Source organism: Gorilla gorilla, chromosome Y, assembly GCF_029281585.2.
Source record: "Gorilla gorilla gorilla isolate KB3781 chromosome Y, NHGRI_mGorGor1-v2.1_pri, whole genome shotgun sequence".
Classification (NCBI taxonomy): Eukaryota; Metazoa; Chordata; class Mammalia; order Primates; family Hominidae; genus Gorilla; species Gorilla gorilla.
The window spans coordinates 25,725,154-25,741,601 of record NC_073248.2 but is presented as its reverse complement, the minus strand read 5'-3'; the positions used below and the strand labels follow the sequence as shown (position 1 = coordinate 25,741,601).

At 40.0% G+C, this 16,448-nt stretch overlaps 1 protein-coding gene across 1 annotated transcript; it reads left to right on the top strand.

Moving 5' to 3' along the window:
- The first annotated feature begins 2,337 nt into the window (after positions 1 to 2,337).
- Positions 2,338 to 16,240, top strand: LOC129530249 (RNA-binding motif protein, Y chromosome, family 1 member F/J-like). Its single transcript, XM_055377110.1, has 10 exons — positions 2,338 to 2,497; positions 4,359 to 4,471; positions 4,946 to 5,049; positions 8,059 to 8,236; positions 10,146 to 10,298; positions 12,314 to 12,428; positions 13,383 to 13,493; positions 14,965 to 15,075; positions 15,161 to 15,249; positions 15,661 to 16,240. The coding sequence occupies exons 2-10, from the start codon at positions 4,363 to 4,365 to the stop codon at positions 15,960 to 15,962; spliced, it is 1,272 nt and encodes a 423-aa protein (XP_055233085.1). The 5' UTR covers positions 2,338 to 2,497; positions 4,359 to 4,362; the 3' UTR covers positions 15,963 to 16,240.
- Positions 16,241 to 16,448: the final 208 nt, after the last annotated feature.

The window sequence follows — 16,448 nt, the reverse complement described above, 5'->3', positions numbered from 1 at the left end:
AGACTCAGGCTCCTTAGCCTGACCTGCAAATCCATCACGTAGCTTAGCAGGACTTCATCATCATTTGTGATCCCGGCCAACATCTGGGTGTGCCGCACAATCTGCTTCTGGTCAAAGAGCCACCGGATGATTGGGTGGGCGTGCAGGGAAACACCCTGCAACTTTGCAAGAGCACGGAGAGTGTGGGGCAGGTCACTTTCCCTTCCAGGTCCTCTGTCTCTGTCTGGCGTGGAGGGCACCATCACAGCTGTGGTGGTCTTGGTGGTGGGTGGAGGAAGGCCCAGACAACCTGCTCTGACCAGGGGCTGGCACTGAAGAAGTGGGCAGGGGGTTGTGGGCGGGGTGGTGTTGTGTGAGACGACTACTTGCTCAGTGTTTCTGAACTGCAGGAGGCCCTCCTGTGCTGGGTGCTGGACAGGCTCTGCTGCTGTCTGGGTGTGTGGTCTCTCCTTCTCCTGGTCTCCCTGAGGGGTGCACGTGTCCACCCCAGGGAACCGCTGTGGGTAGAAGTAGCTACGGGGCTGTGCCTGGCTCTCCCCATGGAGCTCGAGTGGTTTCAAGGGAGGTTATATATGCTCAGGGCCTAAACATCTTTGGGTGCAGCGCTGGCAGTGGGAAGAAATTGTGTCTGGGGAGATAGTGCCTGCCTTACATAGGACAGCATCCCCGTGCACAGTGACACCGAGTCTTGAGCACCTTGTGTTTCTGGGGTGAGCTTGCTGGACACAGGCAAGGGGAGCAGGGAAGTTCCATGGCTGGCGTGGGCATGCAGACTCCCCTTCCTCAAGCGACTTTCCCAGTGAAACGTATCCTTCAACTTTCTGCTGTTATGATGGGTCCTTGGCGCTGCTATTCTCCCTGGTGAGTGCTGTGCTTGGCTTCCTGTCCCTACCACATGCCCTCAGGGCACATGCAATTAAGCTGCCCTCCTATCTGCATGAGCCTGTTCTCGGTTCCCCTTGTTGTCCCCCATGCCCTGAATCCTGGCTGACCCCCAGTGCCTACCACCTTGTTTCCCCCACCTGCACTCCCGGGAGCTCGGCGCCCATCCCCTGCGGCCAACCATCCCTAATTGGCAGCTGCAAGGATATGGCTCTGGCCCAGAAGCCGGGGATGCCCTGCGGCCTGGGACATTCACGTAGCCGGGCTCCAAGTGAAGGACGTCCAGCGAGTCTGTTGCTGGCCGGCGCGTATTGGGGCCAGGGCCAGGCTGTGCCTGCAGGTCCTCCTGCTGTGGCTCCACATTGGCCTCCTCCTTGGCCACCGCCTCCATCTCTGCAATGATGTCATCCCCCACTAGCATGCCTCTTCCCCCAGGGTTGCCTTCCTGCTCTGTGCACAGGCCATCCTCTCCTGCACAGCCTCCAGCCTCAACATGGTGCCCTCCTTGAGGCTCCAACAGAGCAAAGCCTGTGCCTCCCACCCCACCCCCACGGCACCCCGGGACTCTGGGGGCAACTCCAGGAGAGGCCTGCGGGCTTTGCCCTGCTGAGAACCTCATCCTACACCTATGTGGAACAGGGTTCCTGGGGAGCCCCACAGGGCCCTTAGCTTGTCACACTCACACTGGGGCTCAGATACCCAGCAGGGTTAGCTGCGCTCAGCAGCCCTGGAGTCGGATGCCAAGGCCCTGGCTTCCAGAGCCCCGCTAGCAGGCACCACGGCCACCACTGCACTTGTGAGAGCCTCTGCACCAGCAAAGCAGTGCACACGGATCACTGGATTGGCGACCATGGCGATAGGCCTCCCGTGTGCCCAGGGCACAGGATGAGAAGTCCTTTGGAATGCCCCTGTGAGTACAGCATCCTCCGGGAGGAATCGTGGAACTCGGAGTATGTATTTGCCTAGACCTGAGAGAATCCTTGCAGGGTTTCAGCTTCTGGTGCAGATGAATTCCACCTCAGCAACGTACCAGTCGACTTTAGTCCCACGCACTCGCCCTGTCCCAATCCCCCCAAGCCACCGCCGCTGCCCTCGCCCCAGCGGGCAGCGCGGGTCCCTCTCTGTCCCCTCTGGATCTGCAATATTCAGTACCATCAGCCTAGCCAGCCTAATGAAGTGAGATGTTTCATGTGTTCCCTGTGGGTTAATTAATGTCTTGCCACACTCAGGATGCCAGTTAGGGTGTAGGTCTTCCATGCCCACAACTGCAAAGGGCTCACACTTCGCGTGTGCCTTAATCCACCGCCGCCCGCCCCATGGCACAAGCGTGGTCTCGGAAGAGTTACCGCGACATGATGGAGCTGCAGGCCAGCCGGGGCGGGGGGCCTCAGGACACGCCCACAACCTTAGCAGTAACTGGCTGACGCCCACCGCCTTCGCAATGATTGGTCGCTGGAGGTAGGCGGGATTTCCGGGCACGGCTTCTGGCGTCCTTCCCTCTCAGGGTTGCTCCAGCTGTCCTTCCCGCAGTTGGCCCTGTGGTGTTCCGAAGCCGGTTACGTACGGCCTGAGGGCCAGGCGAACCTCAGGCTCTTTGTCCTGCTAAAAAGCGCAGGTATTTTCTGTTTCTCTGCACAGCTGGGTCTCTCGGCAAGAATAGAAAGCAAAGGTTTGGGATTTTGTCTATAAAAGGGGATGTGTTTTCTATGTGTGGCTGTTGAATTACGGGAGGATTCACTGGGGAAAGAACTCCTCATTGCTATTAAGAGACTCACTTTCGTTAAACTCACTGATTTTTCCTGAGGATTCTACCTTTAACTACCTAATATGTCCGACTAGTTGTGGGAGATGGTGCTAAGGCGCCATTGTTTTCATGTGCACTTTTTATTAAAGCGGGTTTTCTCTGTGAATGTGGTCATGATTCAGAATACAGGCAATACCCTTAACCACTGCGATTAAAAAGTGACACTTTTAGTTAGCACATGTCGCGTGTCTGATTTGCTTGGAAGAAATTATCAAATTTTGACATAAATTGTGTTACTTTAGTGTATGTGGAAATATGGGGCCATAAATAATCTCAGTTTCAGTTTGCCTCGGTAAAGCCTGTAATTGTCTCCTTCGTTGTATGACAGTATTTCAAAGATGTTTCATGCATCTTTGGCACAGTAAATAATTTAAACCGAATAAGTGGGTGTATTCGAGATAAATGGAGTTAGATAGCCGAAAACTGGAACAAAATAGATGCGCTTAAGTTATTCTGTTAACCTGGCACACTGCCTTACTCGTGTAATCCTAGCATTTTGGGAAGTGGAGGTCGGAGGATGGCTTGAAGTCAGGAGTTTGAGACCAGCCTGGGTAACGTAATGGACTCTTTCATTGCTATTTTCGCATCAGGGACTGGTTTAGTGGAAGCCAGTTTTTCCTCAGACAAGGGTTGCGCAGGGGAAGAAGGCGGCGAGGTGGACAGGTTTGGGAGTGGGGGCTGGCGGCAGGTCTCCGAGGGGCACGTGGTGGGGCGGGTCTTCCGGTAGGAGCAATGTGACAGAGGCCAGGTGGGGCAGTGAGGCTGTCACGGGGACAGGGAGGGCCAGCGAGGGAGTAGGGAGGATGGTTTCCGGATAAAACTGTACCACCTCAGGTCATCCTCAGGCGTTACATTCTCCACAGACAGGTATTACATGTCATCCTCAGGCATCACATTCAGGCCACAGATAGGTACGGGTTGAAGGCTAGGGTTTGGGGATCTTTGACCTATTGTATATTTCAAATCACTAAAAGATGGTAAAATATTTAAAATATTCTCCTCCTAGAACATTTTCAGTAGCTTGATTTAATCTCTTATCCAAATATCATGCTGAGTGTGGTGAGTCACCCTTGAAATCCCATCACTTTGGTAGTCCCAAGCCGGCAGAATACTTGAGCCGAAGATTTGGAGACTAGCTTGGGCACTATGGGGAAACCGTTGTCTATTTTTAAAATACAAAAAATTGCCCAGCTGTGGTAGAAAGCGCCTGTAGTACTAGCTACTTGGGAAGCCGAGATGTAGGAAGATCAGTTGAGGCTGGGTGGAAGAGCCTGCAGTGAGCAGTTCACTTTGGCCACAGGAGACATACATCTCAAGAAAGCAAATATGCAAAACATCACACTGTACCTCATAAATAGATTGTTTTCAAATAAAAGTATTTAAATGGGGACATTCTTCATATTGCAACTTAGGAAAATTGCAATAGCTTTTCTTATCTAATTTTTAGAAATGAGATTTTGTCAGGTACATACTAAAATGCAGCATTTGTCCATGAAGTTAGTGCCCCTTTGCTCTGAGTGTTACAAATTTTACATATTTAAAGTAAGAAATACTAAAAAGATGTCAGCCTCAGGAAGGGAATTTTACTTGGGTTTTCAGCACAGTATGTAATAAAATTTTATCTTTTTAGCTTATTTATATCTAAATATAGATAATGTTTTACCATTTACAGCACAATGGTAGAAGCAGATCATCCTGGCAAGCTTTTCATTGGTGGCCTGAATAGAGAAACCAATGAGAAGATGCTTAAAGCAGTATTTGGGAAACATGGTCCCATATCAGAAGGTAACTCTTAAAACCGTGTGTGTGTGTGTGTGTGTGTGAGTGTGTGTGTGTGTATGTGTATTTTCACATGTATATTTCAATATGTTTGTTTAAAATATGTATGTTATATATATATATGTTTTGAAAAAATATATTTTTTCAAAGTTCATTGTATACCTACATTAAAATGCCTTATGAGTTTTAAACTCTTATTTTGTAGTATCTGTTTGATATTTGGAAAATTCTCATAGTAGTAGGTTAAGGTTCTATGGAAAGGATAACCTACTACTTAGAAAGGAAAATGAGGAAAAGTTAATGTGCTGTGGAGTTCCGAAACAAACTGGAATAAAGTAGACTGACTGTAGGGGTGACTGAGTATTAAGAACCATAATAGTGATGTGAAATGCAATTATTTTTTAGTTTGATGTAACTTTTAGATGGTTAGTACCTTGATGAGTCCATTATATGCATGTAAAATATTTTCATATATTTTAGTTCTTTTGATAAAGGATCAAACCAGCAAATCCAGAGGCTTTGCATTTATTACTTTTGAGAACCCTGCAGATGCTAAGAATGCTGCCAAAGATATGAATGGAAAGGTAAGAGTCCCTTATTACTAATATTCTAACTCTGTTCTTCAATTAACAATATTTCTAGGTCTTTTTAATATTACTAAACTTTTGAAGATAGTAGAATGACATGTGAGGCCATCCTCTTTTTTGTGCCATATGTAGTGCAAGTGTAGTCGGAAGGGTATTGGAATTAACATTATATAAATAAATATTTGATAACCTTTTTCTATGTTTGTATTTCGATATGAGCGCAAATAGATTTTAAAAGGTTTTGAAGAGCTTTAAAACTTGTAAGGAAACCTCATGTATATGAAAGTAATAAGTCAATATTTATTAAATGCTATTAATTGAAGTACATCCAATTCATGGAAATACTTTTAGAGCGTAGACAAACTGGATAGACATCTAGACAGACTCACAAGAAGGAAAGACTCTTTCCTTCTTGAAGAATATATTTTATGAAAATATATTTTTGCGAAAGTATATTTAAATAAGACCTTTACATTTACGGAAAGGTTAAGTAGTTGAAAATAGAAAATAATATGAGAACATTGAAGTCAGATAGCAGAAGAAGTAACTGGCATTTTTGCTCCATGCTTGCTTTTTCTGCTAAGGACATTTCTTTCCTGTCACCAGAGTGATTTATGTAACATGAATAGCTAATTACTCATTTCCCCAGTGTGTTTGAGGACTTGTTTTGATTGAACCAATGGTCTCTTGTCCTGTTGAGTCTTAAATCTAGAGATTGTGTGTTTGCTTAAGCTTTAAACTTTTATGTAATTATATTAATTATTGAATTCCTTTACATTGTAGTCAAGAGCATTCCATTCTGTGCTCTTTAGTGCTTTTTTGCTTTATAACATTATCCCAATCATGCCGGGCATGGTGGCTCATGCATGTAATCCCAGCACTTTGGGTGGCCAAGGCGGGCAGATCACAAGGTCAGGAGAAAGCAACCATAATGGCCAACATGGTGAAACCCTGTCTCTACTAAAATAAAAAAAAAAATAGCTGCATCTGGTTGTGTGTGCCTATAGACCCAGCTAGTCAGTAGGCTGAGGCAGGAGAATCAGTTAAACCCAAGGAGGCAGAGGTTGCAGTGAGCCGAGATCACGCCGATGCACTCCAGCCTGGCAACAGAGCAAGAATCCGTCTCAAAAACACAAAAAATAAATGAAATAAATAAATAACGTTATCCCAATCTGTTTTTAGGTCCTGTTAGTCTTCACGCCATCCCCAAAGTGCTTTTTTAGACTTCTTGAGAATTATCCTTCCCTGTGTGTGTCTCATACATAAAATTTATGCTTCAAAAACCACTTAGATTTCATATTTTCTTCCTCATTTCGTATTGTAGGTATTTTGTACTCACTGTACTATGTATTAATCTATTGATCGTGAAATTGTATATAGTGCATATTTAAGTCTTGCTAGTTGCTTTTCTTTCTGTTACATCTAGCACACTTCCTGTCACATAGCAGAAAGTACATTTTTATTCACCCTTATAAATTTGTATTTCAAGCTGTGGCAGAAACCAAGAGTTGCTTTTGGTTCATGGCTTTGTGGTAGGTATGGAGATAATTTTGACTTCTGTATAGGAATCTATGATAATTTCTTTTTTCCCTCTAGTTTTCAAGCAAAAGGGCAGATAATTTGTGTAAAGTTTTTGTTCGTTTGTTTGCTTTTTAAGATGGAGACTTGCCGTGTGCCCTAGGCTGGATTGCAGTGGGGCCATCTTGGCTTACTGCAACCTCCGCCTCCCGTGTTCAAGCGATTCTCCTTCCTCAGCCTCCCAGTACCAGGGGCTTCAGAGGCGCGCCACCACGCGCAGCTAATTTTGTACTTTGAGTAGGGATGGGGTTTCACCCTGTTGGCCAGGATGAGCTCTATCTGTTCACCTCATGATCCACCCGCCTCAGCCTCCCAAAGTGTTGGGATTACAGGTGTGAGCCACCGCACCCAGCCAACGTTATTTCTAAATTACTTCATATCACGTAGTTTATTGTGTTAAAATAACTATGAATGTTGTATGCACATTAATGTTAAGACGGCCAATAAAGGAGGTTCTTCGAGTTTTCAGGGGGAGTTAACAGTTAAGGAATTTTGGCTGACTACACTGGGAAGGAAGCAGCCGTGGGCAAATCTGGGGAGAATATTTTGAGCCCAGAAATAACAAAAGAAGTTTCAAGGTAGGAACAACTGGCGATGTGGCTGCAAGGGGTCTTGTTCGGGGATTTAAGTCCTTCCTCCAAATAACAAAAGCCATGTAATTTTTAAATTGCATTATTAGCTGAACTGTTTTCAAAAATTGCTGTGGCCTGTAGAAAAGATTACAGTGAAAAATGTTATTATGAAATTAATTAGGATAGTTAAGCATTTCTGAGAAATTACCTGAAGTACTATATTAAGATTCGTTTTTTAGGGGCACGTCTAAGGCAATGTAAGAAATGAGTAAGGGAAGAAAACTTAATGAGATCAAACAAGGATCACATATACAGAAACATTTTTAGAGTCAATATAGAATTGTAAATCATATGGGGACATTTTATGTAAGTGTTAGCAAATCCAACAAGAAACAACTCATAATGAGTAATGTGACTAATCACTCTGAGAAACTAAGCTCATTTTTTTTAAAATGACGCAAGTTTTGTTGGGACACTGCAACTTTCAAATCAGTGATGTGAATACAAAGATGAAGTGGATTATATATTGTAAAAAACAGATGTGCCACATTCTTCCATAGAATGTGTGATGGGTCCATCTTTTTTTTTATGTTTGAGTTTTTTTTTTTTTTAATAGTGGAGGAGTTTTCAAAGAATTTGAATAATAGAATTTGTGTTTGATCCCTTAATGGAAGGCATGTGCTCAGTAACTATCTCAAATTTGGCATTGCGAAAGATGTGTTCACTTTAGGAGAAAAAAAAGTTTCCTTTTGGGAGAAAATACCTCGAATTGAACTAGAGTTGATGTAAAAATATTTGTAAAATGTGCTTAAGTTAAATGTGCCAGTGTTATTGATAGTACCCTTAATACTTCTAGTCTTTGGATGGAAAAGCAATAAAAGTAGAACAAGCCAAGAAACCATCTTTTCAAAGTGGTGGTAGGCGGAGACCACCAGCTTCTTCGAGAAACAGAAGCCCTTCAAGAAGTCTGAGATCTGCAAGAGGAAGCAGTGGAGGAAAAAGAGGGTGGCTTCCCTCACATGAAGGACACCTGGGTAATGTTTTAAAATATAAAGATGGAACCATAGGACTGAAAGAAAATAAGTTTGAAGATATCGAAATTTCTCAATTTTTTTATTTCCTGTATGAAGAGAAAATTAGCTTATTGATAATAAGCAAACTTATTTCTAAGTACTAAAGGTGTATTATAAAAATGATTGAAATAATATCTAAAATTTGTTTTAAAATTATAAGAAGTTTGCATTGAAGTAACACACATTTGAAACTGAGTTGTGTTTATGAATGCTGATTGCCTGTACTCAACCGGTTTTCTGCAGAACTCATTTATATTAATTATACTTTAGAGTTTTCTACTTTAGGGCCCAGAACTTCGTGCCAGTTGTATGATCAAAGTACAATGTAATATTTAAAATTTTCCAACAGGAAAAAGTAATTGAATACTGAAGATTGATTTTGCAGTATTTGTTTTCTTGTGTCTACATGTGGAAACATCTATGCAAATGTATTGCTTTGTAATTTTGATACAGAGAGTTTGTACATTGGCCTGCCATAAAGCATGTTCAATTGAAGAAATGTAGAACTTTAATTTCTGAAAAGAGTCTGTGACTCTGGAAAGATGTAAAAACCACTGCTTCAAAGATATGTATGAATCTTTCTTTGCTGGAGGCTGAGTCACTGAAAATGATATTTATGAGTGACTTACTTAATAGAAATGAGGGGTCCATCTTTACATATAAAAGAAAAACAAACCATACATTTAAAAAAAAGGAAAAAGAAAAAACTATTGGATGGGCTGTGCGAGGTGGCTCACGCCTGTCACCTCAGCACCTGGGGAGTACAGGGCGGGTGGACCACGAGGTCAGGAGTTCCAGACCAGCCTGGCCAACATGGTGAAACCCTGTCTCTCCTAAAGATACAAAACAATTTGCCTGGGTGTGGTGGCGTGCACCTGTAATCCCAGCTACTGAGGAGGCTGAGGCAGGAGAATCACAGGAACCTAGGAGGCAAAAGCTGCGGTGAGCCAAGGTTATGCCATGGCACTCCAGCCTGCGTGATAGGGCAAGAGTCCATCTGAATAAATAAATAAACCTGTTGGTTAACTTGTATTATCTATTAACCAACCTTCAAAACTCTAACAATTAACGTGGAGTTTTAATAACCAGACGTGTAATTAATTGGAGATTTTTTTCAAGTTGAAATTGCAGTGTTTGCTCCATTTTAAGATGCATAGCTTCATGGCTGTTTTGTCTCCACTGATCTTGAGGGTGAGGTTCAATTATACTCTGCCACAGACGAGAACGTATATACAAATTCTAACCTGTAACACCACCTGGCAGTTGGCATATATCTACATTTTTGTAGATGTATAAAAATATGTTTATATTACCGAATATGCAGTTCTTAAAGACTGTTAAAATTCAGCATAATCTCAACTGAAAATTAGTGTCTCATAAGGGAATTTTAAGAATTCTGTATTGTGTTAACAAATTTTAGAGACAATGTATTTTCCTGATATGTGACTTCTTGGTATTGGAAATATTTGAGTTTCTTTGAATGGAAATTAGTTTATCTTTATGATGTGCTTTGAAAATTTTTCCTCATTACACAATGATATAAACAGTCATTTATCATTTTTCTTTTAATATTTTTATGCATTTTATAGTTAGATATTTTAGTGATAGATTTCTGCCCCCGTTCACTCCCCATTTTTCCTTACCTCTCCTTCATACCGATGTATTATGATACTTGCGTTTCTTTCTAGATTTTCTAAATGAACTTTTATTGCTTGAAGTGTACTAATACCATGTAGGAATGCTAATTTTATTAGTTTAGACAAAATGTGAATTTGTTATAAAATGTAGAAAATATTTATAAACCACTAAAACTTAGCCATTTAAGAAACAGTGATGTTAGTTAACTAAAAAGATTTTGTTTGAAATACAGATGATGGTGGATACACTCCTGATCTCAAGATGAGTTATTCTAGGGGACTTATTCCAGTTAAAAGAGGTCCATCTTCAAGAAGTGGAGGTCCTCCTCCGAAAAAATCTGCTCCTTCTGCTGTGGCAAGAAGCAATAGATGGATGGGAAGCCAAGGTAAATGCTACCTGACAGAAAGACCATAGTTTTTGTATGACTAAAAATGAGCTGTTTTACCTGAATGCTTAGCTTTAAGTTCATTGAACAAAAGGGAAGTGACACATACGTGAGCATAATTACTGATTGATAGCTTTTATTATAGTTTCTATCTCACTAGGTACATTTCAGATTTATGTTGAAGAAATACTTGAGCTTCTCATTGCAGATCAAAGAAGTGATTAGAGTGAGGCCAACATTCCTTTTAATCCTGTGTTTGCTAGAAAATTCCCCTTAATTTTTCTAAAAGTTCCTAGCGGTATTCTTTGATGGTAGGCTTCTTGATCTAATTAATTCTTCCATTTCCTAAGTCCCCTGGTGTCCCATTCTAAAAACTGCTTGTTCGGTGACTTTGCTGGGTTGGAGTCTTGCTCTTACTAGGTGAGAGTGCACTATGTGAGATGACGGCTTACTGTAGCCTCAAATTTGTGAGATGACGGCTTACTATAGCCTCAAATTCCTGGGCTCGAGCAATTCTGCTGTTTCAGCCTCCCGAGTTTCTGCAACTACAGGCATGCAGCACCACACCTAGCTACATTTTTTTCCTATGTTTTTGTAGAGAGAGGATCTGACTACATTGTCAAAACTGATGTTAAAGCCCGGGGCTCAAGCGGTCCAGCTGCCTCAGCCTTCCACACTCACTCACAGTGTGAGCCGCTAAGCCTGGCCATCCAGCTTCTGAGACCTCAGTAATGCGTATGTGCAAGGCATACTCACTGCTTGCATGAAGATTCAAAAGAACTACAAGATCATTTAGCAGACAAGGAGTCATTGGGCTTAAATATGATTTAAAAATAAATTTAAGGCTCGAAAGGTAGACACGTAGGAGTCCAAAATGCTTAAATTAAGTGGATATCACAGAAATGCAGAGTTGTGAAATATAGGTGTATGTAAATCAGTAATTGAGATTGTACCGGGATGTTTAAACATTAACACAAGATCCTTAGTGTAAGACTTGAAATTATTGGAGGAGAGAATTTAGAACTAAGCAACATGAGGTGAGCAGTAGGGTTGAATGCAAGTAATACTTTTGAGAAGAATTGTAAGACTGCAGACTGAACAGAAGAAAATAAGACAATAGATAAAAGTTCTTAGCAAGGAAGTTTAAGCAGAGCAAATTAAAATTCTTTCTTAGTCCTCCATCCTAATATGGAGGAAGTTAAAAACTGCCATTTTCAATTTTACATTTCATACGTAGAGTATCGGTGAAGGGAGGTATTTATTGGCTTCAGGATACCCAAGCCAACACATTTCCATTGGAAAATTAGCCAGTGAAGGTATCATATGTGAAACACTGACCTCTAAGGAATAGCAAGTGAAGAATATATTAAAGGAGAAACTTTCTAGTTTGAAATAGCAACAATGTTGTAATGACCCCTTGCATAGCATTGCTTTCTTTGCAGTAAAAGCAAATCTTGACCATCATTAGAAAATCTTCACTAATACATTTTAATTTGTCAACATTTAAGATAGAGCCAACGAGTTAGAGATAAAGAACTTTTATGTAAACATTTAGCATATAGTCATTTAAAGGTAGCTGTATTTATGTGTGTGTGAGATGGACTGAATGATTTTGGAAAATCCACCTTCTTTGGCTGAGAAACGACAATGTATGTAAACTTTAAAATCAGTGAAGAGTTTGATGGTTTTACATGTTTTCCCTGTGTCACTCACAGTCATCAGTAATTTATATGAAAAGGAAAATAATAACTAAGTAGTTATTAACCATTACATATCAACTTTTACCTAAGCATTAATGTTTACCTTCAGCTTCATTAGAAGAACTGGCCTTGTGGGAGCCATGGGATTATCCAAAGCCATGAGAAATATTCACAGTGTCATGACTGTCTAGTAATTTAGGAAACAAAGAATGGAGTCATAGAAGAAATAATTTTAAAAAGTTGTTTGAGAGAAGAGAAAATAGTGTTTCAGATTTGGTGTTCTTTACATAATGTTCCATCATTTGAATGTTAAAGGTCCCATGTCACAAAGAAGAGAGAATTATGGAGTTCCTCCACGCAGAGCGACAATATCTTCCTGGAGAAATGATCATATGTCACCAAGAGATGATGGTTATGCAACTAACGATGGGTAAAGGAAAAATTAAAAAACACGGTTGATTTTTTTTTCTGTGGTGATGAAATTCACATAACAAAATTAAATATTATAAGGTGAACAGTTAAGTGGTATTTAATACATTCTGTGCCACGCAACAACTACCTCCATCGAGTTCCAAAACATTTTCATCACTCCAAATTAAAACTCCTACTACCAGTTAAGCAGTCCCTCCCATTTCCTCCTTTTCCTTAGCTGCTAGCAAACACCAGTCAGTGTTCTGCCTCTGAACTTACCTGTTGTGGGTATTTAATGTTAATGTGCTCAAACAGTACATGACTTTTTGTATTTGTCAGCTTTCCTTTTGCATGATATCCTGAAGGTTCATTTACATCACAGCACTTCACTCCTTCCACAAGCTATTAGCCCATTATTTTATCTGGGTGGTTTCCACCCCAGTATTTCTACGCACCAATATTTGTTTGAGTATGCTTATTCAGTTCTGGGTGTATATGAGTGGAATTGCATGGTCCTATGATGATGATGTTTGTTTTCTTGAGGAACCGCCACATTTCTCCATAGTAGCTGCATCATTTTCCGTTCCAACCTAGCGTTGTATCAGCATTCCAATTTGTCTACATCCTCTCAAACACTTGTTATTTCCTGCTTTTGGAAATTTATTCCCATTCAACTGTCTGTGTGAAATATGATATGTCATTTTGGATTTGAAATGCATTTTCTGCACCCATTAACTCATCATGCACATGTATCCTAGAACTTAAAGTATAATAAAACAAAAAGAAATGCGTTTTCTGCATCACTGAATACGAGTATCTGTCCCATGTGCTTTTTGGGCATTTGTCGATTTTATTTGGAGAAATATCTGTTTAGATGTTTGGCCTTTTAATTTTGTTTAAGTTGTAAGTTAGTCATGTATTGGATACTAGAAGTTGAAAATTTAAAATTTGTTGCTTAAACTTGTGCACACAGAAATCATCCAAGTTGCCAAGAAACGAGGGATTATGCTTCACCATCTAGAGGCTATGCATACCGTGATAATGGTCATTCTAATCGGGATGAACATTCCTCTAGAGGATATAGGTACTGTAACTTTTTCTGGATTTGTCAAATAGATTTCTTAAATTGTTCATTCCAACTAACATTGTATCAGGGCTCCAATTTATCTACATCCTCTCAGACACTTGTTATTTCCTGCTTTTGAAAATTTATTGCCCTTCCAGTGTGTGTGTGTGAAATATGATATCTCATTTTGGATTTGGAATGCATTTCCTGCACCCATTAACTCATCATGCACATGTACCCTAGAACTTAAAGTATAATGAAAAAAAAAGACATGCATTTTCTGAATCACTGAATATGAGTATCTGTCCCATGTGCTTTTTGGGCATTTGCCCATTTTATTTGGAGAAATATCTGTTTAGATGTTTGGCCTTTTAATTTTGTTTAAGTTGTAAGTTAGTCATATATCGGATACTAGAAGTTGAAAATTTAAAATTTGTTGCTTAAACTTATGCATACAGAAATCATTGAAGTTCCCGAGAAACTAGGGATTATGCTCCACCATCTAGAGGCCATGCATACCGTGATTATTGTCATTCTCGACGGTATGAAAGTTATTCTAGAGGATATAGGTACTGTACCTTTTTCTGGATTTGTCAAATAGATTTCTTAAATTGTTCATTCCAACTAACATTATATCACGGCTCCAATTTATCTACATCCTCTCAAACACTTGTTATTTCCTGCTTTTGAAAATTTATTGCCATTCATCTTTGTGTGTGAAATATGATATCTGATTTTGGATTTGAAATGCATTTTCTGCACCCATTAACTCATCATGCACATGTATCCTAGAACTTAAAGTATAATAAAACAAAAATAAATGCATTTTCTGAATCACTGAATATGAGTATCTGTCCCTTGTGCTTTTTGGGCATTTGCCTATTTTATTTGGAGAAAAATCTATTTAGATGTTTGGCCTTTTAATTTAAAGTTGTAAGTTAGTCATGTATTCGATACTAGAAGATGGAAATTTAAAATTTGTTGCTTAAATTATGCACACAGAAATCATCCAAGTTCCCGAGAAACTAGGGATTATGCTCCACCAACTAGAGGCTAGGCATACCGAGACTATGGTCATTCTAGGCAGGATGAACGTTCTTCTAGAAGATATAGATACTGTAACTTTTTCTGGATTTATCAAATAGATTTCTTAAATTGCTCATTCCAACTAACATTGTGTCAGGGCTCCAATTAGCTACATCTTCTCAAACACTTGTTATTTCCTGCTTTTGAAAATTTATTACCCTTCCAGTGTGTGTGTGTGAAGTGTGGAAGCTCCTTTTTTATTTGAAATGCATTTCCTGAATCATTGATCATGAGTATCTGTTTCATGTGCTTTTTGGGCATTTGGGCATTTTGGGCATTTGGGCTCTGTGGGCATTTTATTTAGATGTTTGGCAATTTAATTGTGTTGAAGTTGTAATTTAGTTATGTTTTGGATACTAGAAGTTGACAATTTAAAATTCCTTGCTTAAACTTGTGCACGCAGAAATCATCCAAGTTCCCGAGAAACCAGGGATTATACTCCACCACCTAGAGACTATGCATACCGTGATTATGGTCATTCTAGTTGGGATGAACATTCCTCTAGAGGATATAGGTACTGTCATGTCATCTGGATTTATCAAATAGATTTCTTAAATGGTTCATTCTGAAATTGAAAAGACTTTTTTTTTTCAATTTAGTTATCATGATGGCTACGGTGAGGCCCTTGGTAGAGATCATTCTGAACATCTAAGTGGAAGTTCTTATAGAGATGCATTTCCGAGATACGGTAAGGGTCCAGGATGGATTTGTAAATTACAGAATTTTATTGAATAGACCAGATTGTTATTTTAATGAAATTCTAAGGAAAATTGTAAAGGACATATGCAACATGTTTAAATATTGAGTATTCTTAACAGTATAAAGCCTAGGGAATGATACGAAGGTGAGAACTTCAGTTAACGTTAAGAAAATGTGACTGAGCATTTACTTTAGAATTAAGTTTGTTAAGCTGCAAAATACTACTCTTACACTTCTCTTAAATAAAACCTTCTGACTATTGAAGACTTGATTAATATCCTGTCAACAAAGGCGGAGGAAAGCAGATATTTCCAAATAGTACTTTAACTAATTCATGCTTTAATGATAGCAGTAAAAATGTTTAAATGTAGTCCCACATATTATTTTATCAACCCTGCAGGGACCTCTCATGGTGCACCACCTGCACGAGGACCTCGGATGTCTTATGGTGGAAGCACCTGCCATGCATATAGTAATACACGAGATAGATATGGCAGAAGTCAGGAGAGTTACTCAAGGAGCTGTGGTGATTTTCATTACTGTGATCGTGAGCATGTTTGCAGAAAGGACCAAAGGAATCCGCCTTCTCTGGGTAGGGTGCTCCCTGATCCTCGTGAAGCATATGGTAGCTCAAGTTATGTGGCATCTATAGCAGATGGTGGGGAGCGTCGATCTAAAAAAGGAGACTCGAGCAGATATTAAAGCAAGCATTCAAAATAATAGTTATTGCATACCAAACCTTGTTTGCAAATCAAAAATTGAAATGTTATTTCTGCATCGTTACCTGCATATTACTAAAAGAAACATGTTGGTTTTGTGGAGAGAGGTAGATACTAACTTCCTCCATGAATTTTTTGAGGTATTCAAAGGAAAAGGAATTGTTTTCAAAGTAATTTCATACTTGTTGATGCTATTTGAAAAGTGTTTAGATGTAATATCTGCCTTGAAATTTTCACAATAAAATTTTACATGTACTGCAAGATGCCTGGTGTTATTGGTTAGCCACACATGCTTAAAGCAAATTCAATAGGAGAGTAAATTGTGTAGTTTGTTGTACGTTTTCCTTTGTTTCTTTGAACACAGATACAAAATTAGGGATGTGTTATGTCGCCCTTGCAAGCTGCTCAAGTTTTCTAATTAAGCTTTTTCTCTTTAAAAACTAACAAGGTTAAAATGTTTGAGAAGTCT

Coding starts and splice junctions, on each gene's coding strand:
- LOC129530249 (XM_055377110.1), top strand. CDS start 4,363: ATGGTAGAAGCAGATCATCCTGGCAAGCTTTTCATTGGTGGCCTGAAT. Junction 8,237..10,145: donor CTCACATGAAGGACACCTGG/GTAATGTTTTAA, acceptor TTTGAAATACAG/ATGATGGTGGATACACTCCT. Junction 13,494..14,964: donor CATTCCTCTAGAGGATATAG/GTACTGTAACTT, acceptor TTGTGCACGCAG/AAATCATCCAAGTTCCCGAG.